This window comes from Salmo trutta, chromosome 38 (genome assembly GCF_901001165.1).
Source record: "Salmo trutta chromosome 38, fSalTru1.1, whole genome shotgun sequence".
NCBI lineage: Eukaryota > Metazoa > Chordata > Actinopteri > Salmoniformes > Salmonidae > Salmo > Salmo trutta.
The window spans coordinates 11,795,272-11,820,128 of record NC_042994.1 but is presented as its reverse complement, the minus strand read 5'-3'; the positions used below and the strand labels follow the sequence as shown (position 1 = coordinate 11,820,128).

The 24,857-nt window shown below is 41.3% G+C and overlaps 1 protein-coding gene across 3 annotated transcripts; it reads right to left on the bottom strand.

Annotated features, from left to right (window-relative positions):
• Window positions 1–1,013: 1,013 nt before the first annotated feature.
• LOC115177847 (uncharacterized) lies at window positions 1,014–20,933 on the bottom strand. 3 transcript variants are annotated; one of them, XR_003872515.1, is made up of 5 exons: window positions 20,775–20,931; window positions 20,330–20,653; window positions 19,804–19,979; window positions 11,646–11,719; window positions 11,398–11,540 (listed from the first exon to the last, which is right to left on the bottom strand). XR_003872515.1 is itself a non-coding variant. In XM_029738840.1 (4 exons), exons 1-4 carry the CDS (start codon window positions 20,917–20,919, stop codon window positions 1,137–1,139), a joined length of 672 nt encoding a protein of 223 aa, XP_029594700.1. In that variant the 5' UTR covers window positions 20,920–20,933; the 3' UTR covers window positions 1,014–1,136. The 3 variants fall into 3 exon arrangements, 2 of the variants coding, with proteins under 2 accessions (XP_029594700.1, XP_029594699.1); XM_029738840.1 differs by lacking the exons at window positions 11,398–11,540; window positions 11,646–11,719 and adding an exon at window positions 1,014–1,163 and having other exon boundaries at window positions 20,775–20,933; XM_029738839.1 differs by lacking the exons at window positions 11,398–11,540; window positions 11,646–11,719 and adding an exon at window positions 15,659–17,377 and having other exon boundaries at window positions 20,775–20,924.
• Window positions 20,934–24,857: the final 3,924 nt, after the last annotated feature.

Below are 24,857 nucleotides of genomic sequence, written 5' to 3'. Positions count from 1 at the left end.
TGTACCGGTAGGCATCTGCGGCTTATAGACATGTGCAGCTTATTTATGTTCAAAATAATACTTTTTTTATATTCAGGTGCGCTTAATAGTCTGGAAATTACGGTACCGGTGATAAATCGTGTAAGGGCCGCGGCTTTTGTGGCGCGATGGGAAACGATGCTTCGTGGGTGTCAGTTGTTGATGTGTGCAGAGGGTCCCTGGTTCGGGGCGAGGAGAGGGACGGAAGAGACTGTTACATTTGCATAGATTGTAATGGGCACATAGTATGTGTGTAAAATAATTTTTTGGAGGTTGTACTGATTGATGAGCTAAGCTAATTCCAGCTGTGTGTGGAGCCAGGTTTGTTGACATACAATGCATTCTGGGTTTCACGTGATCGTCTGTCTGACCAAAGATGCTATAACAAAATGAGGTGAGTAAGGGTTCACTCATTTTTTGAGAACTTCAGGAAGTGAATGGTGGGATGTGAACGATGGTAGACGATGCTGCGCGCTGAAACTAATCTTCGGATTACTTTCGATTTCTAGAAAGTGTTTTAGTCACCTGTGATGTGATTACTTATACATAGTAATTGCTATTAGCTAATTCATATTGTACTTTATGTCAGCCGAGAGTTAGAAAATATGACCACTTGTGTTGCACCAATCTTTCCTTAGTTAGCGCTAGGACAAATGTAGCCTACATTTTTCCGGTTAGGATGATTGTGTTATGCTATAGATACTTCTGCGAACATCTGAACATTGCATCCAAAAATAAACTGCTCACATTCTGGACATAACTTTGTAAGGACTGTGTTTGTGTACATTTCTGAAAAAAAGTGTGGCCAGCTCAAATGCTGATTGTTGCGTCATTCGAAACTGGTCGTTCTAAATGAGCTTTCTAATCATCGTACGCTTCAGGGACCACTGTAGAACGATCACACCCGTGTGATGGTAGGTGTGAACGGGTTAAGGGATTAAAGATTTAGTTTAAGTATAACTCTGACTTGTGTGATACATTTGTCTCATTTGATAGTAAAGAAATTAACAACCACAGACAGAATAGGGTTACGATTCTTCCTGCTGTGTGTCTGGTGGATAAATGTGATTCCTGGCCATTTCTACATAGACCGAGTCAGGAAAGACCTGGGGTGTGGATCATCCCTGGTTACAGCACCTCTTCACCTGTGAAACAGGAATGTTGCTTCATTCATATCTTATGTGTTACAAGCAATCATTTTTACTAATTCAACCACTTAATTATAAAAAAAATATGCATCCTAATTGCCCTTTGCCCATTTCAGTCACTACAATGACTGACATTGAAAGAACATTGTGTTTTGACAAAGTTTACTGGTAATATGCTCCCAATGTGTTTAGTAGGACTAGGACAACTTGTTAATAAATGACACTGTTTTGAGATGCATGTGATTGACCCATCACCTGGGCAACCATGAGCACACTCACCCGTGGAGTGACCCAGATGAGGAAGATGACACACAGCAGGATGGTCAAGATGCTAATGATGATGATGTTTACCACGCCAGATGGGCACGGCTTCTCATTGGCTGGGTGAAAGGGGGTCAGATACAGAATTGTACAAAAGAAAAACCACTGAAGAACAGTGTTTCTCAACTTTATGGTATCGGGACCAGCAGGCTATGGTTTTTCATATTGAAACTAACACTTGAGAGTTGACTCAATTGGTATTGAACACAAACAGGGACGACAGTCCATGAACCACTAGTCTGGATTCTATATTACACACATTTTTTCTACATGTGAAATTGAGTGTAAAAATACACCTACCATTCACCACGACCAGATTGGAGTCTCTTCCTTGGTTGAAATCAATTTCATACGTGGTTTCATAGAATTTTGTGTAAACACACCAGTAGACTCCTGTGTCCTGTATGGTCAGGTTACTGACGATGATGGTCAGTTGGTCCACAGGTCCCTCAGTCTTCACTCTGTTCCAGTAGCCTTTCCTGGGGGTCAGCTTGGAGTCACGCTGGTAGTAATACAACACCTCCCTGTCCAGCCCAACATACAGGTACATTCCATCCTGGTCTTTTAGAGTGGTGGAGCACTTCATGGTAAACTTCTCCCCTGTCTTCACCCAGATAATTGCTTCTATAGAAAAGAGAGGAAAGGAAGAGAAACCAAGGTTGTTAGATTCAAAGATGCATATGTACCATACTGATGATTTAACACAGAATCAACCTTGATTGGTGGGAAGAAACAGCTTCCTTACCTGCTGCTGTGGTCAACTCATTGAATGAGAAGTAGAACAACAGCAAACACTTCAGCAGGGACATCACCACAGCTGGCTGTATACCTGTTATATCTAGCCTAGCTGTAGAAGAACGCACGTCTGCACGGTTTCACATTGTACATCACTCTGTCGTTTAATGACGTGCCACTCATCCTGACAACCCATTCATCCGTAAAGCAGCACACTGTCGTAAACCATAACAACGTATAGTATGACGTACAGCACGTCATACCATACATAACATTTCCCCCCCCTTTCCAAAACCAGGGACTGGTACCATATATAAAATGTCCATAGGGCAAGAACCTAGAGTGATACCTGTAAGAAATAAAACATTAACCTTTAAACAGAAGGACTCTCCAAACTAACCAGTTCAGTCCATTAACCTGGAGGTTGACTAAGACACCTACCGGAGCCTAAGAATGAAAAGAGGTTAAGTAGTCCCCCAGATGAGCAGGGCGAGTTCGTGCCCGCATAGGCCTTTCTTCAACCGCCACCGCTTGTGGCTCTGGCCCTTGGGGAGCCCACAGAGGCTGGGGCTCGGGTGGCAGTGGTGGGGGAGGTCCATCCGGTGGCGTCTCTGGCCTGCATGTCTGTTCTGTGTGCATTCGTATTCCTTGAGGAGCAGGGATGCAGGAAAACCCTATACAAATCGTAAAGGTCAAGAAAAAACTGGGAAAAGCTGTCCAAAAGAGGTATGTGGAAGAACCGTATATCAAACAATCAAGCTAGCTCGCTATAGAGTACAGTAACTAACATGTATGTTCTGGGCTGTCTAATTTGTAACTGTAGAGAAAACATATTCGCTAAAGTTCGTCGGCTACTAACTTATACATTATCGTTACAAATGTTATTGCTAGATTCTAGAAGAAACATAGCTAGCTACTTTTTCTCCATCCACCGGATGATTCGACATGGCTACAGTAGCTAGCTAGTTATATGTAACGTTACACTGTATCGTGCAGGGAAGAGCGTGTTCCACGTCGTGCAGAAAGGATTGTGGAAAGTTGACTGATGAGCGCAAGCTGCATCTGTTCAACAGTTTCTACACTGTCCCATACGAGAAACAACAAGCGTTGATTCTCTCCGGCTTAGAACAGGTTAGAAATAAGACAAAACGCCTATTATTATAATTGCTATATTGAACACTTGCATAGTTTAACTTTGACAGTAATGATACGTACATTAACGTTAACTCTAAAAGTGCAGCGTTACACAATGGTGCAAAACAAACTCGTTCTGTGTATAGGTTGGGAGTGTGTGAAAGATGGAGGTCCTGATTAAGCAATACCCTGAATGTGCTACAGTATATTACATTCTGAATGTATCATTGTCAATTTTATTGCAGCATGAGGTGAAACGGAGACGTAAACCTGAGGATACAAAGGAGAACAAACGACGGAAACAAACCTTCAAATACCATGTACAGCAAGCGGGCCAGAGATTGAATGTGTGCAAGGTCACTTTCATTAAGTTATTTACATGAAGGGCATCTGTACTTGAAAGTACTTAAAACATCATATCAGGTGTTAAAAAAGGACATCTTACAAGTGTCATGCAAAATGTCACATATACTGTTCTTCCACAAACTGATATCATCACTGGAGATATACTGTTCTTCCACATTCTAAAAATTAAAACGGCAATAAAGAAATATTTTTTGAAATAACAAAAAAATATCAATAGTTGTTGGAAGATATGAGTATGGTGAATTATTTTTCAACCATAAAACACCTAATGTGGTACACACAATGAATAATGTAAAAATAACTGATTATCTTAAAATGGAAAAATTGTCACATATATGGTTCTTCGTCTGTAGGATTCAATTGTTGAATGACGTGTTTGTAGAATGTTAAGTCAATTCAAGTAAAATTGTATTGGTCGCTCGCACACGTCTTATTGCGGGTGCAGTGAAATGCTCCAACAGTGCAGTATTAGCTAACAATACAATACACATATGTATATGATGGTGTTTGTGTATAGACAGTATATGAATATAAAACGTGTGTACAGCAGAGGAGGCTGGTGGGGGGAGCTATAGGAGGACAGGCTCATTGTATAGGCTGGAATGGAATCAATGGAATGGAGGCAGACACGTTTCAATGTGTTTGGTACCATTCCATTGATTCCATTCCAGCCATTACAATGAGCCTGTCCTATAGCGCTTCCCACCAGCCTCCTCTGCTGTACAGCAGTAGTTAAGATGAGCACATAACTTTTAGGATACAGTATGGAGTTAATTAAGTTGTTTTCCAAATTGCATTTTATAGTTTATTTTTAATTGTGTAGAAATTCTGTAAATTAACTCATTTTTTTAATTCATTTTTATCCTTGGAGGGCCAACTTTCTCACCTGCACCTTCCCCTGGGCCACACAACAAATAAAGAACACAATGGTTATAAACAGAGCCAATCACATAGGAAGCCAATCACATAGAATCAATCAATTAGGAGCACTCAATTATGGTAAAACCTTGTGTAGTAATTAAGGGAATTCGTCACACCTGTGACAGTTGGTCATGTTGCATCTGCTTATTGGTCTATTTGGTCTTTTTTTTTATGGGGAAAGTTAGGCCCGTACAACCCCAACAATATCTGGGTTGCATTCAGTAAGTTTTTACGTTCTGGAACGTAAAATGAAATGGAAACGGTGCTGTCCTGAACGACCAGTTGAACAACAGGGAGGGGTTGTGGGGTGGGGAACGCTGTCAGCATGGCCACTGCCTTATAATACGTCACTCATTTCTTCAAGCCACACCCACCAATTGGGAACAAACGTACTGTACCTTAAAGTCTGTTCAAGAACATATAAGAACGTTTTGAGAAAACATGTTGTTCAGTACAAACCGTTCCGCAAGCGAACTGAACTTACCTCTGATCTAACCGCACGTCTGTACATATGCGTCATTATAACAACATAACAACATAGTCTTGCGCTTATTAATTACAGTAATCAGCAGTTGCAGTAACTTGGTCTTGTCTCAGTGAAGATTTCAGTACAATTGTCACGTTGGAAGTCCCTAATTTGCTACCTTTGTTGTCAGTAAGGTATGTATTCTTATCAATTAAATAACTGAATGTGTTTTTTGTCATGCAAAATTGACAATGATATTCCATGCAGAGAAAGATAGTGACACAATTCATGATCCTTAAGGATGAACAGGAGGTGCCATCCTACCTCACCATGAGACATGTCACCGATTGGCTAATTGCAAAGAGGCACTTCATGGAGGAGTGAGTGAAGCTTTGAATGTGAATGGCTATATATAATTTTTTTTCTCAATGTTATGATACACAAGACTTGACACATCAGTAAAGTAAAGTGTATCAAATGTATTGTTGTTCCGTAGTTTTGATAGGCCTACATGATTGTTTGATGGATACTCCCCTCACACTAGGCCCTCCCTGAGTCTGACACTCCTGGCCTACTGTCTGCTGGCTTTTGTTTTTTCCTTTCAATTAAGACCTAGACAACCAGGTGTGGGGAGTTCTTTACTAATTAGTGACTTTAATTCATCAAACAAGTGCAATGGAGGCCGAAAACACGCAGACACTCACCCCTCTGTGGAATGAGCTTGACACGTGCATTAATTTAAAAGCTCCTGAGTGGCGTAGTGGTCAAAAGCTCTGCAACACAGAGAACAAGCTTTCTGACCATTGGGTCAGAACCTGGAACACACAGGTTATGTATTTAAATAAGGTGACGACTTACGGCGCAGACATACTCCAGTTGTCAGAATCCGCCTGAGCCAGGTGCCATTGTGATGGATACACACGACGGTCCTTTCACTCAGATCCCAGATGTTCCTGAAGGCATTGCTGCAATAAAATCCAGGATTTTGTTACGTAGCCCTTTACACTCATACCCGGAACTTCTGCAAATGTTTTGTTGTCGAAGTGAGAAATGCTGTAAATTTAAGAGGACTATGTATTTTTAAAGATGAGACGTTGAGGATTATAATAAATACCACGATGTCATACAAGCAAGCAAAACACCTGTGAGTCCAAATATGCATTCCACATTTCCATATAATAAGACTTACGTCATACACAGTGTCACTGTTTAAGATCACTTTCTTTGATGTACAGTTACAAGATGACATGGCGCCATACCCTGGGTTATTCTGTTTGTCTATTTTGAAGAATATTCACTGCAGCACTCATGACTCCATTCTATGCTTTCCAAACTTATAATCAATTCAAGGGCTTTATTGGCATGGGAAACATATGTTAACATTGACAAAGCAAGTAAAGTAGAGAATTAACAAAAGTGAAATAAACAATACAAATTAACAGTAAACATTACACTCACAGAAGTCCCGAAATAATAAAGACATTTAAAATGTCATGTCTATACAGGTATATAGTGTTGTAACAATGTGCAAATAGTTAAAGTACAAAAGGGGAAATGAATGAAGATAAATATGGTCTTCAAAAAGAAAGGAGGACCAAGGCACTCTTCATATAATTGATTAAAATGCCTTTATTAGTATGGCATGTTCAATAGAAACAATGTTTTTAAAAAACCGACGCGTTTCAGCTGCATGGCCTTCATCAGGGTGTACAAAGAAATAATACAATGTTCTCTGTTTAACAGCTTTTCCAATTAACCCTAATTAGAAGGGGGAGTGGTTAAAATTGATTGGACACACCTAGTAAGCAATAGTATACACACTTTAAAGTGAAATGCTGTAGCTATGTTATCATAAAAATGTAACTCCAAACTAGAAGTATCAGAACACTTAGAAAGGTAGTTCTAACCTTAAATATGTCTGGGCGAAGTGTCAAGAATAAGAAAGCAATACATTCCATAGTACACTAGAACACAGCAAAACATGAACAACGAGTCTAAACATAGCTGAGGGCAATTGAGCAAAGATATCCACTAGATGACAGCAAATGTACCCACCACAACCCTACAGGAAGGGCGAGAAATCCATATCCTCAAAGAAGAGGAGTCACACAGGTACCTCAACAATAGAGGGAGAGGACGCGGAAGAGGCCAACACGGAGGGGGAGGAAGAAATCAAGACTACCCAACCACACGGAGCAGGACCAGAACAAGGCTGTGATCAACATTTCTGGAGAACCCCTTTCTGATGATTGCCTAAGGGTATTGTCTAAAGGACTGTCCTTTGCCCCCACATACTCAACTAATGAATTTAATACAAAGATTGACCTATTTCGTTTCTACATCTGAAGGCCTGGTATAAGCAAAACATCTCTCCAACTACAGACGCCAGTGTCTCAGGTCAGGCAGTTTCTGTTCCCTCAAAAACACCTTTTAAGCCCAAGTCCACCTTTTGTCCCATTGTCCAGAATGCCACACTAAATACATTTGCCAAGAAGGTGAATTTTGATGTGGAAAATCTGTTTAAGGGTAAAATTGACTCCAACCAATCACGACGTAACCTTTCTAAGATAGAGAGGGATGCAGTTGAATCATTGTCCAAAAATGAACGGGTTGTGGTTAAAAAAGCAGACAAAGGTGGCGCTACAGTAGTGTGGAGTAAAGACAAATATGTGACAGAAGCCTACCGTCAATTAGACAATGATGAATTCTACCAATCTCTTAGCTTCAACCCTACAGAGAACCTAAAAATTGAGTTGAAAGGGATCCTCACAGAAGCTAAGGAGAATGGCTACATTTCAGACAATGAGTTCAAATTTCTTTTCAATGGCAGTCCACGTATGGCTTCTTTTTACCTTCTTCCAAAAGTCCACAAAAATCTTGAAAATCCCCCAGGCAGGCCAGTCATTAGTGGTAATGAAAGTCTGACAGAACCCATCTCTAAGTACATTGATTACTTTATTAAGCCTTTTCTGACGTCACTCCCAGCCTATCTTCAAGATACCACAGATGTGTTGAACAAAATTAAGGAATTTAATAATATAGGTACAGCTTCCTTTTTAGTCACCATGGATGTGGAGTCTCTTTACACCGCCATTGAACATGAACAAGGTTTGGCAGCTGTGCACCATTTCTTGAGTACCCGACCTGAAACTGAGATGCCTCCTACAGAATTCATTGTCTCACTGACTGAATGGACTCTTAATCATAACATCTTTATCTTTCAGGACCGTATTTTTAAACAGGTCAAAGGATGTGCCATGGGAGCTTGCTATAGCCCTTCCTATGCTGGTTTGTACTTAGGTAAATGGGAAAATGACTTCATTTTGGATCCTTCTAATAACCATATCTTTGACCGGATTATATGGTGGGGACGCTATATTGATGATGTTTGCCTTTTTTGGTCCGGCTCAGAAGATGAACTTATTTCCTTCCACCAATACCTTAACAGCATTAACCCTAACATCAAACTAACTATGGAGTATAGCAAGGATAACATTCATTTTTTGGACCTCGACATCAGTAAAAATGACAAAGGTTGTTTGCACACATCAATCTTTAGGAAGCCTACAGATGGGAATACCATTCTGAGAGCAGCCAGCTTTCACCCCAAAAGGCTAAAAGAGAATATTCCATATGGCCAATTCCAAAGTGTCCGCAGAATTTGCGATCAGGAAACAGACTATGTTGTCAAATCTGCTGAATTGGAGAATCGTTTCTTGAATCGGGGCTACAGCGTCCAGGTCCTGAAAGATGCAGGTATAAGGGCTGGATTACTTGACAGAGAGAACTTGTTGCGAAGGGGAGTGCCTCGTGATGCATCAGAGAGAGTGTATTTTGTTACAAAATACAGCACTGAAGCAGAGAACATTAAAAGAATCATTAAAAATAATTGGGGAATCATCCAAAGTGATACGCTACTACGCCAAGTCTTTCCTGAGCCACCAGTCATAAGCTTTAAGAGATGTCCTACCCTAAAGGACAAATTAGTCCACAGTTATCTTCCGGGTGACTCTCAAAAAACTTGGCTTGGCCACAAACCCAAGGGCTCTTTTAAATGTAACCAGTGCAACCATTGCAGAAATATTGCACAGAAAAAGTATTTAGTTGATACAGCTTCCAAAATGGAGTATTACGTCAAGCATTTCATTAACTGCAAAACCACTCATGTCATCTATAGATTGGAATGTCCACAGTGCAAGGTGTTCTATATTGGACGGACAAAGAGACGCCTTCAAGATCGCCTAGCGGAACACAAGTACGCCATACGGGTAGGCAATGAAGACTACCCCATGGCAAGGCACTACAAGTCCTTACACCATGGCAACCCTGCCTCCCTACAAGCTATGGGTATTGATCATATCCCGTCCTCTATTAGAAAAGGGGACCGCCTTAAACAGTTAAACCAAATGGAAAGTTTTGGGATTTACAAACTACAGGCCACTAGGTACCCGGGTTTAAATGAGGATATGGATTTCTCGCCCTTCCTGTAGGGTTGTGGTGGGTACATTTGCTGTCATCTAGTGGATATCTTTGCTCAATTGCCCTCAGCTATGTTTAGACTCTTGTTGTTCATGTTTTGCTGTGTTGTAGTGTACTATGGAATGTATTGCTTTCTTATTCTTGACACTTCGCCCAGACATATTTAAGGTTAGAACTACCTTTCTAAGTGTTCTGATACTTCTAGTTTGGAGTTACATTTTTATGATAACATAGCTACAGCATTTCACTTTAAAGTGTGTATACTATTGCTTACTAGGTGTGTCCAATCAATTTTAACCACTCCCCCTTCTAATTAGGGTTAATTGGAAAAGCTGTTAAACAGAGAACATTGTATTATTTCTTTGTACACCCTGATGAAGGCCATGCAGCCGAAACGCGTCGGTTTTTTAAAAACATTGTTTCTATTGAACATGCCATACTAATAAAGGCATTTTAATCAATTATATGAAGAGTGCCTTGGTCCTCCTTTCTTTTTGAAGACCAACTCAACCCTTTTACCAAAGAGCACCTTCTGTCTACCAACATTTACTATTGTGGACCTTAGTAGCGCTTCCCTTCCTCCTCTTCCTGAAGATAAATATGGGTTGTATTTACTATAACCTCTTACCCTGAATTGCATTGACTGGTACTGTACACGTAAGACGTAAGCTATTACACTGGAACATTTGATTGCCAAGCTGGGTTGATGTAACGTAACATTTTAACTTCAAACTATAACTCAGGAAATCAAGTTAAGGTATTAACCCTAATATCATATTTTATAACTTTGCTAGTCATGTTGGCAATAGAACAAGCTTTCAAATGATGCCCACCTGTCTCAGATTGTGATTTATAATGGTCCGTTTCTGGATGGCGTAAACAACAACAGTAATTGTGTGATGGCGAGGATGGAAAGTGTTACAAACGAAACTAAAAGTGTGTTTGCTCTTGTTCCTCAGCGGCACAACTAGGAGAGCTCGACAAAACACCTTATAGTTTAGGACTCTTCTTTGAGTCATAAAAATGACTTAGGAACTGTGCACACTTTAGAGAGCGGTGTGGCCACTTGGAGACTCCAGTTAGTCCTCTCACTCAAACCCTTGTCATTGTTTTTGTTTGTGTTGCACCTACACCATATTTTCCAGGAATATTGTTATGTTACTGATGGTATTCAGAGTATTTTCAGATTTAATTAATATTTCTGCTTCTGCTATTGTTGTGTCCTCACCTTTGGTCTAATAACTTTCCCATAATCTACAAACTGTTTCCTTTCAATTGTTACCATGTGTATGCATATGCTTTTCATATTTCTTCTGTAAGAAACATTTTAAATTCAGCCCAATCCATATAGGCCAATTCCCACGAGTGTAAAGGGTTAATATACCACAACCACAAGTTCCCATGTGTTTTGGAATTCAAGTATGGAGAGGGTTAAGGTACCTCAGCAAGTCCAGACCTTCTGACTAGATGCCTTGGAGGAAGCCCTTTGAGGCGTACACTCTGATCTACTTGGACGCACCATCGAAGACTTGTTGAATATATTAAATACATGCGTATCTCATGAGACCTCCTGCACCAGCCATTTTAAATTACATGGAAATTAGTCTTAGGTCTTCAGCGGTCGCATATATCATTAAGTGGACACGCACACAAAGGATGTAAGGGTCCCCTTTCTCAGGATCAGCTCTCACACAGTGAGGAAGAAGGACCTTGCTGTTTGTCTGGACATCCTGTTTGGGTTTAGAGTTTATAAGAATGTAAATACCTTCGCAAATAAAGTACTAAATATAAATCAGGAGAGTGCAGTCATTTGAAAAGTTGATAAAGTAATAAAGTTTAGTCAATCTGCATTTCATGCCTTCAGTTAACAAGACAGGACACGTTCATGGATATGTCTGCTGTTTGTCTAACTGCAACCAGGATATGAATGCACACACGGGAAGTGTTTTCACCTATTGAGAGAAATTGTAACACTGTTAATACATTGCGTATGAGTGGAGATGTTTGCGTTAGACATTACATTAATTACTACACTTCTACTACATTTGTATACTCACATCCTTGGTCTCAATTTCTGCTGCTAGCTCCGTTTCTGCTTCTAGCTGGGAAAACCTTGTGACTATAATTGGATCTGTTGAGATGAAAAATAAAAAAAGTGACAAACATAGCACTTGCATGGTTATGATTCGAAAGTGTTAGACTTTTCATGACCCATGTTTGACAACAGTGACATTAAGACTACGTTTATCGTTTGCAAACTCCCCTCCCTGGTCAGTGATGATGTGGTCCACAAGTCCAAAATCAAGAAGTTTGTTGATGACTATTGAAGCGATCTCTGTTCCTGATTTGCCCTCCAAGGGTTCAGCAATTACCCATTTGCTGAAGAGGTCAGTCATGGTTAGGGCGTGCTGTTTACCAGACGCTGTTCTCTTCTCGAGGGCCAATGAGATTGATGCCCAGGACAGACTATAACTGTCTAACTTTGATAGGAAGCATCATAAGGGCCCTAGCCTAGCATTTGGTTTGGTACAGCGGCGGTTAATATCAGCCTCGCTGTGTGCCTATCCGACCGATGCAACATGTTGCAGTTTTGTTGTTTGTCATCTCCACCTGCCGTGCATATTATTATAATGGATATATCCAAATAATTGGCAATAGAAACTAAGGTAAAACAAATGAAAATGCACATAGTTTGCTGTCATTTCAGCTGCTTGATGTGATTGCTGTAACGCTGAATTTCCACGATACGGATTGAATTGGCTAGCTAGCAAAGCAGAAGTAACGCCAGTCACAAAGTTAGCACTTACCTAGTAGATAGTTTCTTCCTGCAGATGTTTCCAGGTACTGTTTTGAGATAACTGTCTTGAACAAATATATGCCCTATCAATCAAAAAAGTGGAGCCAAGACTTTGCAATCGCATACAAAACTCCTCACATAAACCCTCAGCACTTTGAAGCGCGAGTCCGGATTGGCAGACGTAGCAAATGCACGCACCCACAGAAAAGTTTTTAGAGGTCAAGGGAAGGTGAGAGAGAGACATCTGCAGAAGCTCAGCCATCCACACAAAGAGTGCTGTGAGAAATGTTACATGACGTCACGATCAGAATGACGTTTAAACGAAGCTTAAAGAGGGGGTGAAGAGCTTCAACCTCCTTGGGTTCGACAGCTCTTTGTTTGAGTCCAAGGCCACTGTCCTCGATGCCCTGATGGACAGAGGTGAAGTTCTGGATGGCCAACCTACCAGTGATCCCAGACTCTCAGCATGCCTATAGAAAAGGGCACTTAACATGTACTGCGCTGATACAAATGACTGATGATTGGTTGAAATAAATTGATAATAAGATGATTGTGGGAACTGTGCTGTTAGATTTCTGCGCAGCCTTTGACAGTATTGACCATTACATGCTGTATAGGGAAAACTTGCGTTATGGCTTTTCAACCATATTGTGGATTCAGAGCTATCGATCAAATAGGTTTTCTTTCATGAACGCTTCTCTAATGTCAAAGTGTGGTGTACCGCAGGGTAGTTATTTAGGCCCTCTACTCTTTTCTATTTTTACTAATGACCTGCCACTGGCATTAACCTCTCTGGGCTAGGTGGGACGTTTGCGTCCCACCCTAGTCAACAGCCAGTGGAATCGCGTTGCGTGAAATACAAATACCTCAGAAATGCTATTACTTCAATTTCTCAAACATATGACTATTTTACACCATTTTAAAGACGACTCTCGTTAATCTAACCACATTGTCCGATTTCAAAAAGGCTTTACAGCGAAAGCAAAACATTAGATTATGTCAGGAGAGTACACAGCCAGAAATAATCAGACACCCATTTTTCAAGCTAGCATATATGTCACAAAAACCAAAACCACAGCTAAATGCAGCACTAACATTTGATGATCTGCATCAGATACGAGTTCTGTTATACTCACAGACACCATTCAAACAGTTTTAGAAACTTTAGAGTGTTTTCTATCCAAATCTACAAATTATATGCATATTCTAGTTTCTGGGCAGGAGTAGTACCCAGATTAAATCGGGTACGTTTTTTATCCGGCCGTGAAAATACTGCCCCCTATCCCAAACAGGTTAACACTGTCAATGCTTATTTACAAGTCTTCTCCGTCACATACATTGCTTATCATATCCTGCCCCATGTTACATAATCTACTGCAAGCCTAACGGTTTCTCCCCTCCCTGTGTGGGGAGACCTTCTTCCTGTTATCAGTTTCACAGTAGTCACAAGTTGTCTGCTGTCTGTTAACAGTTCCCCTTTTTCCTTGAATGTCTTGCTTACATTGCTAAATCCTTAAGCTTCAACTTTTCCTACACACACACACATTAGTACCTTCATCTTATAATCACTCGGTTATACATTTTCAGGGTGAAATCATTTAGTCAAACCTTTAGTCATATAATTTTCATTACATAAACAAATTTGTGTAAAACATTTTTGGGGCATATGGAACATTTCTGGGATCTTTTATTTCAGCTCATGAAACATGGGACCAACACTTTACATGTTGCATTTATATTTTTGTTCAGTGTAAATTCAATGGTTGAAAAGATGGGGAGAGGTTTGTCTGTAATAAAGAGATGCTCTGCTTTTTTGACACCACACTCCACAGAACAAGTCCTTCAGGCTCTAGTTTAATCTTATCTTGATTATTGTCCAGTTATATGGTCAAGTGCTGCAAAGAAAGACCGAGTTAAGACGCAGCTGGCCCAGAACAGAGCGGCATGTTTTGCTCTCCATTGTAATTAGAGGGCTAATATTAGTACTGTGCATGCCAGTCTCTCTTGGCTAAGAGTTGAGGAAACATTGACTGCGTCACTTCTTGTTTTTAGAAGAAACAACGTGTTGGAAATTCCAAATAGTTTGCATAGTCAACTTACACACATAACACATAACACACACCCCAACAGACATGCCACCAGGGGTCTTTTCACAGTCTCCAGGTCCAGAAAAGGGAAGCATACAGTATTATACAGAGCCATGAGTGCATGGAATTCCCTTCCATCTTATATAGCGCAAGTAAACAGCAAACCTGGTTTAAAAAACAAATAAAGCAACACCTCACAGCACAATGCCTCTCCCCATGACCCACTTGGTGTTGTGTATATACTGACATGTATGTGTAACTAATAGATGCGCACACACACACACACACACTACATGTTAATGTTTTTAAATGTAAATGTAAATCGTAAAGTCTTTTGTCTGTAATGTCGGACCCCAGTAAAAGTAGCAGGTGTCATTGGCGTCGGCTAAGGGGGATCCTAATAAATCAAATCAAACAGGACAGTGGGAATCGAATTTCAATATTGAAATAGTTTTGCAAATTTCGAGAGACAGACAACAACATTTATACAAACCCCCGTTGTTGCAAACCAAACTTTAGGCTATAAGCAAGGGGAAGTAATGTCTAGATGCTTTGTACAGTGGCGATCCAGTTAATCAATTGGCCGGCTGGGCTGATGGGACAGTGGATGCGCAGGGATTTCTCAGATGGAACAGAAAACAAGATGCTCGTGTTTGCGTTATAGGTCTACCCGTGCTAAACTGGTTCTTTGTAGAGCGCGTCTCAACCAACCACAATGCTTGATTTGACCAACCCGTTGTAGAAGACACAAAACAACATCGGCCTTAAGAATTCTGATTAAGAGTAAGATTTATACGTTAAGAAAAAGTTTGACTTTTAAGACACACTTCTCTCTCAACATGTCTCTCCATAATAAATAACTAGTAGAGTGTGTGAGAGTGGGGATACAGCCTGCGCTCCATATTCGTATGCCATGCAGGGTAGGCTCTGTGTGTTTGGTTGTTGAGTTATTCACTCACTGGTTTCTGAAAATGATGGCGTGTAAAAGAGATGCATTTATGTTCCCCTGAGGTGTTGGGTATAGTTTCGCATGTGTCTGCTGCCACCACATCAGAAGCCACTGTCACCAGCAGCACACGGAGGTCTGGCTTACAGGATATGTGTGACATTAATAGAGTACTTGACTTATTGTTATGATTTTGGATATGATTGTAGAAGATAGTATGTTGAAAAAACAACTTCATGATGCTGCTCATGTATATTGACATTTTAATGGGACATTTATTAGAAAATATTAAAACACATCTATATGTTACTCTTGGCGTTAGGCTCTGCTCCTTTGGGGTAGCTCACTGTCAGAGCATGCGTAATGATGACATAATAATAATAATAATAATGACAATAATAATAATAATAAACAGCGAACAAGGCAGATGGAGTCTGGGGTGGGTGGTCAGAAAGCGGTAGAGTGAATCTAATTGGTGCAATATCAGCTGATGCAAATACTCTGGTTCCCTGTCTGAACTTGTCTTCACTTGGTTGAGATAGAAAGCTTTCCAAAACATACAATATAGCTGAACATCCCCAATGCGTACCACATACACAAATACAACATAAACATCAATACACAAGTTAAATTACACATGAATATATCAATACTTTGATTAAAAGGCAAATGGTGAGAATATTTTCTTCCTTTAAAAAGATACAATACACAGTTACAACTATTTTAAAGTGAAAAAAGCTGTTAGGAAGTTGAAACATAAGTAAAAAAGGGACTCATAGTGTAAGACAAATACTTCGTCACTTGGTAAAAATGAATAATTATTTTTTCATGAAACATTTTTACTCAGATCATTATGGTTTTAACCTACTAGCTATCTCAACTAAAACCATAGAATAATCAAATGTAATGTAAAAATGGCTTATATCCTGATGTACCTGATGAAGTTTAGGCAGCTAAAATATTTGTACCTATGATAAAATATAATAAAAGTCTTAACAAACAGTTCTCATTTTAACTTTGTGGCAGACACCATGCACAGGAACAGCTTTTCACCTAAAAACACTAGAGAACAACACAGCCGACACTATTGTTCAGAACTAAAACCAATATAAATCTTATGACCTGATGTATTGAAAAAAGTTATAGAGAGGCCTCCATCACTATCAACTGTACACCTTATGGACTAAAACAGGGATATTCAACTGGTGGTCCATGGGCCAGATCCGGCCCATTCAGTAATTTAGACTGGCCCTTTGATCAATTCTGACCATTCATAAAAGATTTGCATCAAAATCCGAAGTTTAGTGCCAAAATGAAAAGCACTATGGTTGTTGTCTAAATTACTTCTAAGAATCTTTTAATAGATAAAATGGTGAGCAAGCATTGGGCCTGTTCAATGAGGAGAAATTTTTTTGGTTGCACATAAACTCACGTTGATCGAGCACTTTCCACTTCTTCCCTAACTACTTTTAGCACCATTTCATTAGAAGAAAAGTGCTTTATTTGTGTGTGTGTGTCGCATGTGGAAAATGTCCGGCCCCCCTGCAATTAACCTTTTTTACATCTGGCCCCCGTAAGAATATAGTTGAATAGCCCTGGAATATAACATTGGCTGTTCCCTCCTATACTTTCCATATAGAGATTTTATTCACACACATAAGCATGGTATGGTGCGACACATACAAACAATTTACCACTAAGACTTGCATTGAGGCTAGAACTGTGAAATACAGCAGAACAGGCTTTTCAATTCTGAAAAAGCAAAGAAGCAATATTCAGAAAAGTCATTTGAAGAAGCTACTCAGTAGTCCTAGTTCCTCCTTTGGTAGACGCAGAATAGGGGTACGATTCTACCTGCTGTGTGTCTGGTTGATAAATGTGATTCTTGGCCATTTCTACATAGACCGAGTCAGGAAAGACCTGTGGTGTGGATCATCCCTGGTTACAGCACCTCTTCACCTGTGAAACAGGAATGTTGCTTCAGTCATAGCTAATCAAATGGCAACCAAGACTATTTGAACCGGTACCCCCTGTAAATAGCCCAGCTTTACTTATTTACTGCTGCTCTTTAATTATTCGTTTTTCTTACCTTTATTTCTTCCTAGGTATTTTCTTAAAACTGGATTGTTGGTTAAGGGCTTGTAAGTAAGCATTTCACTCTAAGGTCACTCCCGCCGAAGTCGGTCCCTCTCCTTGTTCGGGCGGCGTTCGGCGGTCGAACGTCACCGGTTTTCTAGCCATCGCCGCACCACCTTTCATTTTCCATTTGTTTTGTCTTGTTTTCCCGCACACCTGGTTTAATTCCCCTCATTGGTTCGTTACGTGGGTCTGCTGTCCGTGACCGGTTCATCTATTGGGTCCACACGTCACCCTCCTCTGGTCATCCAGGCATCGGTCGGACGGTGCGCTGTTTGAGTGGGAAGTACTGGTGGCCTACCTTGGCCAAGGACGTGAGGGTTTATGTTTCCTCCTGCTCGGTGTGCGCCCAGTGTAAGACTCCTAGGCACCTGCCCAGAGGTAAGCAACACCCCTTACCCGTTCCACAACGGCCATGGTCGCACCTGTCGGTCGAAATCCTTATCGATCTTCCCCCCTCACAGGGGAACACCACCATCCTGGTCGTTGTGGATCGTTTCTCTAAGTCCTGCCGTCTCCTCTCTGCCCGGTCTCCCTACGGCCCTACAGACTGCAGAGGCCTTGTTTACGCACATCTTCCGGCACTACGGGATGCCTGAGGATATAGTGTCTGATTGGGGTCCCCAGTTCACATCGAGGGTCTGGAGAGCATTCATGGAACGTCTGGGGGTCTCGATCAGCCTTACCTCGGGTTTCACCCCGAGAGTAATGGGCAGGTGGAGAGAGTGAACCAGGATGTGGGTAGGTTTCTGCGGTCTTATTGCCAGGATCGGCCGGGGGAGTGGGCGGCGTTCGTGCCCTGGGCCAAGATGGCTCAGAACTCGCTCCGCCACTCCTCCACTAACCTCTCCCCCTTCCAGTGCGTACTGGGGTACCAGCCGGTTCTGGCGCCTTGGCATCAGAGTCAGATCGAGGCTCCTGCGGTGGACGCTGCCCATGTTCACCTATAGCGGGCCGTGCTGCACCAGAAAGCCAGCGTAGACCGTCACCGCAGTGAGGACCCGGTGATCGCACCGGGGGACCGGGTCTGGCTCTCGACCCGAAACCTGCCCCTCCGCCTGCCCTGCCGGAAGCTGGGGCCGCGGTTTGTGGGGCCATTTAAAGTCCTGAGGAGACGGAACGAGGTCGTTCCATGTGTCTCTCCTCAGGCCGGTGGTGGCTGGCCCGCTCCAGGAGTCTGAGGTGTGGGAGGTTCCTCCGCCCTCTCTGGACATCGAGGGGGCCCCGGCGTACTCCGTTTGCTCCATACTGGATTCGAGGCATCAGGCGGGGGGCCTTCAGTACCTCATGGAGTGGGAGGGGTACGGTCCGGAGGAGAGATGCTGGGTTCCGGTGGAGGACGTGTTGGACCCTTCACTGCTGCAGGAGTTCCACCGTCGCCGTCCGGATCGCCCTGCACCTCGCCCTCTGGGTTGTCCCCGAGGCCGGTGTCGGCGCGCGACTTTAGCCGCATGTCGGGGGGGGGGGGGGGTATTGTCACAACTCCCGCCGAAGTCGGTCCCTCTCCTTGTTCGGGCGGCGTTCGGCGGTCGACGTCACCAGTCTTCCAGCCATCACCGCTCCACCTTTTATTTTCTATTTGTTTTGTCTTGTTTTCCCGCACACCTGGTTTAATTCCCCTCATTACTCTACGTGTATATTATCCTCTGTTCCCCCCCATGTCTGTATGTGGTATTGTTCGTTCGTTACGTGTGTGACGCTACAGGCTGGTTTTGCACCGGGTATTGTTGTAACCCGTGGTTTTGTTATTTTTGTAATTTGTGCGCTATCTCTTTTTTCCTTGGGCCGGAGTGTTGTGACGCAGTTGTGTCCGGCTGTTTTCCTCTGCCTGAATAAAGTGTGCCTGTTCACTCATCTCTGCTCTCCTGCACCTGACTTCCTTCGACCAGTTGCGCACACTCCAACATCTACACCTGTTGTATTCAGCGTATGTGACAAATAAAATTTGATATCTTATAATGCGCTACAAGCAATCAATTTTTACTAATTCAACCACTTTTTAATTATTCTTGGACATTGATAAAAACAATTATGCATCTGAATTGCCCTTTGCCCATTTCAGTCATTACAATGACTGGCATTAAAGGGATATTGTGTTGTGACAGTGTTTAGAACAAAAAGTAGATCTGTATACTGGTATTATGATCCCAATGTGTTTAGTAGGACTAGGACAACTTGTTAATAAAGGACAATGTTTTGACAGATATATGCGATTGACCCATCACCCGGGAAACCATCAGCACACTCACCCGTGGAGGGAGACAGATGAGGAAGATGGCACACAGCAGGATGGTCAAGAGGCTGGTGATGATGATGATGATGATGATGTTTACCATGCCAGATGGGCATGGCTTCTCATTGGCTGGGTGAAAGGGGGTCAGCGTTACTGCAGTAGCTGTAGGACATGGCAGCTGTGGGGCATCGTCTATGGAAGAAATCACCAAATTAGAAAATCTAATCAGTATGCTGCAGCACTCACACAAAATAACTATCCGATACAGAATTGTACAAAAGAAAAACCACTGAAGAACAGTGTTTCTCAGCTTTTCTGTATCGGGACCAGCAGGCTATGGTTGTTTATATTGAAACTAACACTTGAGAGTTGACTCAATTGGTCTGAAACACCTCAGGGACCGCTGCCAGTCCATGAACAACAGATTGAGAAACACTAGTCTGGATTCTATTTTAGACACATTTTTTCTACATGTGAAATTGACTGTTCATTCATGAGAAGAGTAAAACGCATCACATCTAGAGTTGTAAACATACACCTACCATTCACCACGACCAGAGTGGAGTCTCTTCCTTGGTTAATATCATTTTCAGACGTGGTTTCATTGAATTTTGTGTAAACACACCAGTAGACTCCTGTGTCCTGTATGGTCAGGTTACTGACGATGATGGTCAGTTGGTCCACAGGTCCCTCAGTCTTCACTCTGTCCCAGTAGCCTTTCCTGGGGGTCAGCTTGGAGTCACGCTGGTAGTAATACAACACCTCCCTGTCCAGCCCAACATACAGGTACATTCCGTCCTGGTCTTTTAGAGTGGTGGAGCACTTCATGGTAAACTTCTCCCCTGTCTTCACCCAGAGAATGGCTTCTATAGAAAAGAGAGGAAAGGAAGAGAAACCAAGGTTGTTAGATTCAAAGATGCATATGTACCATACTGATGATTTAACACAGAATCAACCTTGATTGGTGGGAAGAAACAGCTTCCTTACCTGCTGCTGTGGTCAACTCATTGAATGAGAAGTAGAACAACAGCAAACACTTCAGCAGTGACATCACCATCACCACAGCTGTCTGTATACTGTTGTCTGTCTCTGTCTGACATCTACTTATAAATACACAGGAAATAGGATACATCTGACATAACAGTCCCTCACAGTCAACCACACCTTCATGTATTACTGCAGTGGTTCCCAACCTTTCGCGGTTACTGTACCAACAACTGAATGTTGCCCTGCCTGGAGTACCCCCTTATGCATTTTACCAGTAAGCCTATGGTCTAAACATGAGTCTTCTTATGTTCCTACTGTGGATAGGCCAAGTACCTCCATGGGTCCTAGTACCCCTGGTTAAGAACCACTGTATTACTGAACACTATACACAATCTAATTTAGACTTATTTATTGAATCAAATTCTCTATATATGTTATTACAATTTCAATGGTTTATTGTGTTGGACATAGCATATGTTGAGTGGAGAGTTCAAATGGATTGCATTGTTATAAAAACACAACAGCAGATCCAACTGAAAACTCACATATCTACAGGCATGTTAAAGCATATCAAAGTTACATCATGTTATGTTCATGTTATTTATCTGTCAGATGCTGATTTTTCTCAATGTTAATCAAACTCACCTCATATCTCTTCTCACGCTTTGCATCAGAATTTGAATGCGAGGAGAGAATTCCCTCTAGTGGACTTGTTGCTTCTGTTCAGTGTCACGTCTAACTTTAGTTCACTCAATCCAGGGTTGTAAATAATGTGGAGGGACCACCAGAACATTACATTTACATTTACGTCATTTAGCAGACGCTCTTATCCAGAGCGACTTACAGTAGTGAATGCATACATTTCATACATTTTTTTTTTTTTTTTTGTCTGTGCTGGCCCCCCGTGGGAATCGAACCCACAACCCTGGTGTTGCAAACACCATGCTCTACCAACTGAGCTACAGGGAAGGCTAACATGTCCAATAAGAAATGAATACAACCCTGTACTGTCACTGGGCTAAAAAATGACAGTCTTTAGGTACTTTAACCACTTATATAACATGTATTGATGGGGGGAAACAAGACATTCTTTGTACAGTAATTGTATAACTGTTTCTTACTATGTGTTTCCTGCTTTTGGTTCCTTGAGCTAAACTTATTAAAACAGTTTCAATCTTAGAACATGAAAGAATACAGATTATTCTCTCCATCGATTATGATTTTAATTTGTTTAAAGATTGTAATAATTAAAAACAACAATTGAAAACCTTCCTTTCATGCCATTTACTAAACCTTCCATGTAACAACTTTCTCACTGCCTTACAGCAGTTCCTGCTTAGTACTGTGTAGAGAAGTATAGAAGAGAAGTCGAGTAGTAGAGAAATAGCTCTGTAGCAGCCTTTACCTCTAAACCAAGCAAAAATGAAATAGTGAACTGCACATACAGAGAAAGAATCCCTCCTATAACTGTACGTAATTTACTCAACAGCCTCATTTCTGGTTTACACCCTTTAGTATATTACATTTCTATTGCACGGTTGGTCCTTTTGGGTCTGGTATTTGGTCAGTTCAGTGATAATTAAGGTAGAATGTAAACAATAGGCCCCTATGATCCCCAATGATTTCCTCAAATCATAACGAGCGTCTGTGCGCATTGACGTGTCACATGATCAACATGATGAAATGATTTATAACAACTTTTTTATTCCTGCTCAAAGCCAAATGCTTTATTAGCAAAGTAGCCTCCTTGTGTATCATGTGCTTTCTTTATCATCATTGTTTATTACTTCAATCGAAAATTGCTTGTTACAATTCTGAGGAGTATTTTTTTTTATTGCAATTTATCAGGGGGTGCTGCAGCACAGCCAGCACCCCTACTTCCCACAGCTATGATTTCAGTAGCAGCCCCGTTTGAGTTTTTTGAATCCCGCTGGTCCTGAATCACTCATCTCTGAAATTAGTGTATTTTACTGGTCATTTTAATAATGTTTACATACTATTTTACCCATTTCATATGTATATACTGTGTTCTAGTCAAGGTCATCCTATTCAACTATTGCTGTACATATACTATTCTATCCACGTATTCTTCAGATATACTATTCTATCCACGTATTCTTCAGATATACTATTCTATCCACGTATTCTTCAGATATACTATTCTACCCACGTATTCTTCAGATATACTATTCTACCCACGTATTCTTCAGATATACTATTCTACCCACGTATTCTTCAGATATACTATTCTATCCACGTATTCTTCAGATATACTATTCTACCCACGTATTCTTCAGATATACTATTCTATCCACGCATTCTTCAGATATACTATTCTATCCACGTATTCTTCAGATATACTATTCTACCCACGTATTCTTCAGATATACTATTCTATCCACGTATTCTTCAGATATACTATTCTATCCACGTATTCTTCAGATATACTATTCTATCCACGTATTCTTCAGATATACTATTCTATCCACGTATTCTTCAGATATACTATTCTATCCACATACTGTCCACAATGTCTATACATACCATCACATACTGTACCAGTCAAAAGTTGACACACCTACTCATTCCGGGGTTTTTATTAATTTTTACTATTTTCTACATTGTAAAATAATAGTGAAGACATCAAAACTATGAAATAACACATATGGAATCATGTTGTAACCAAAAAAGTACTAAAGATTCTTCAAAGATGCCACCCTTTGCCTTGATGACAGCTTTGCACACTCTTGGCATTCTCTCAACCAGCTTTGGGACCGCAGTGTAGAACATGGGAAGCTTTAAGTTCCTCGGCGTACACATCACTGACAAAACGGAAATGAATGAAAAACACTAAAAAACACTGTGGCATCAGCATGTGTTATTTTCCCATTCTCTGATCCACTTGATCCCAGGAGCCCGACCTGTGGTCCTGAACGTTGGGAACGAGTGGGAAGCACAGATGGGGTCTGAGAAGAGCCAGTGAGCAGAGGTATGCTGTGACACACACACCACTATGTGTATTAATAGAGTACAGCCTAGAGAGGGCCAGCATGTCACAGCCACATTGCGCAGGAAGGAGAAGGAAAAAGGGATGATGCATAATGAGACCGACAGAGGCCTTAATTGCTAGAGAAGTCCAGGGGGCTCTCCTCTAGATGGAGAACACTCAGTCTGCATCCACACACTGGTCAGAGGAAAGACATTTAAAAAAAGAGAGAGAGAAAGAAAAGAAAGGAGAGAGTCTGATACCAAAAAGGAGAGAAAAGGAGTAGAGGCGACTGACCTGTACTGCTCCCTGCGTCTAAGTGTAGGCTCTTTGACTTGTATAATGACAAGTCATGCAAGTAATGAAAATCCAGGGAAATCCAGGCATATGGTACACATGCAGACATGTAGGGAAAAACACTAGCCCATAGATCATTAAACTAAAATATATTCAGAAATTTATATAAAAGAGGTTCAAATTAAAATAATTAAAATACAAAGGAATCAAACTAAGTGCTGAAAATTCAGACAGACAGACAGACATGCACTCAAAAATATCACATCAGCTACAGCAAGCCTCCAAGATCTTTTTGAAATAAAGCTACTTGGAATTGATTGGCGGGTGCACAAGAGTGCATTCCCCACTAGTGAAATAACAAATTCCCCAACAACCCGAATTCGCATCACTTATGTCAGGCTCTGGTCGTTTGGGCACGATTTATTAAACGTTTTCCCCTAAAAAATAAATGGAGTATTCGTCCAAGTATTCTTGTACTAGATCCCACTTGTCCTTTCACTGTTCTCACTGTTGGAGTCTACCCCGTAACGGTTTGCCGTAACTTTTGTACCAGTGAGTAAGAATCTCTCAAATACAAAAGATACTCTTACTGTAAGCAGTTTAGAAAGTTTCACCCAGCTGTAGCAGCCTTCAGCCATGGAATGACACATCCTCTCACCGTGCACACACATTTCCATTGGACCATTCCATTCCACATTTCCAGTCAGGTCAGAAGCAGGTGTTACTCAAAACACAGCTGGCTGCAACTTTGCTATACTGTGTAATGTATACAGTAAGTGTATCTTTTGTGTTTGAAAAAT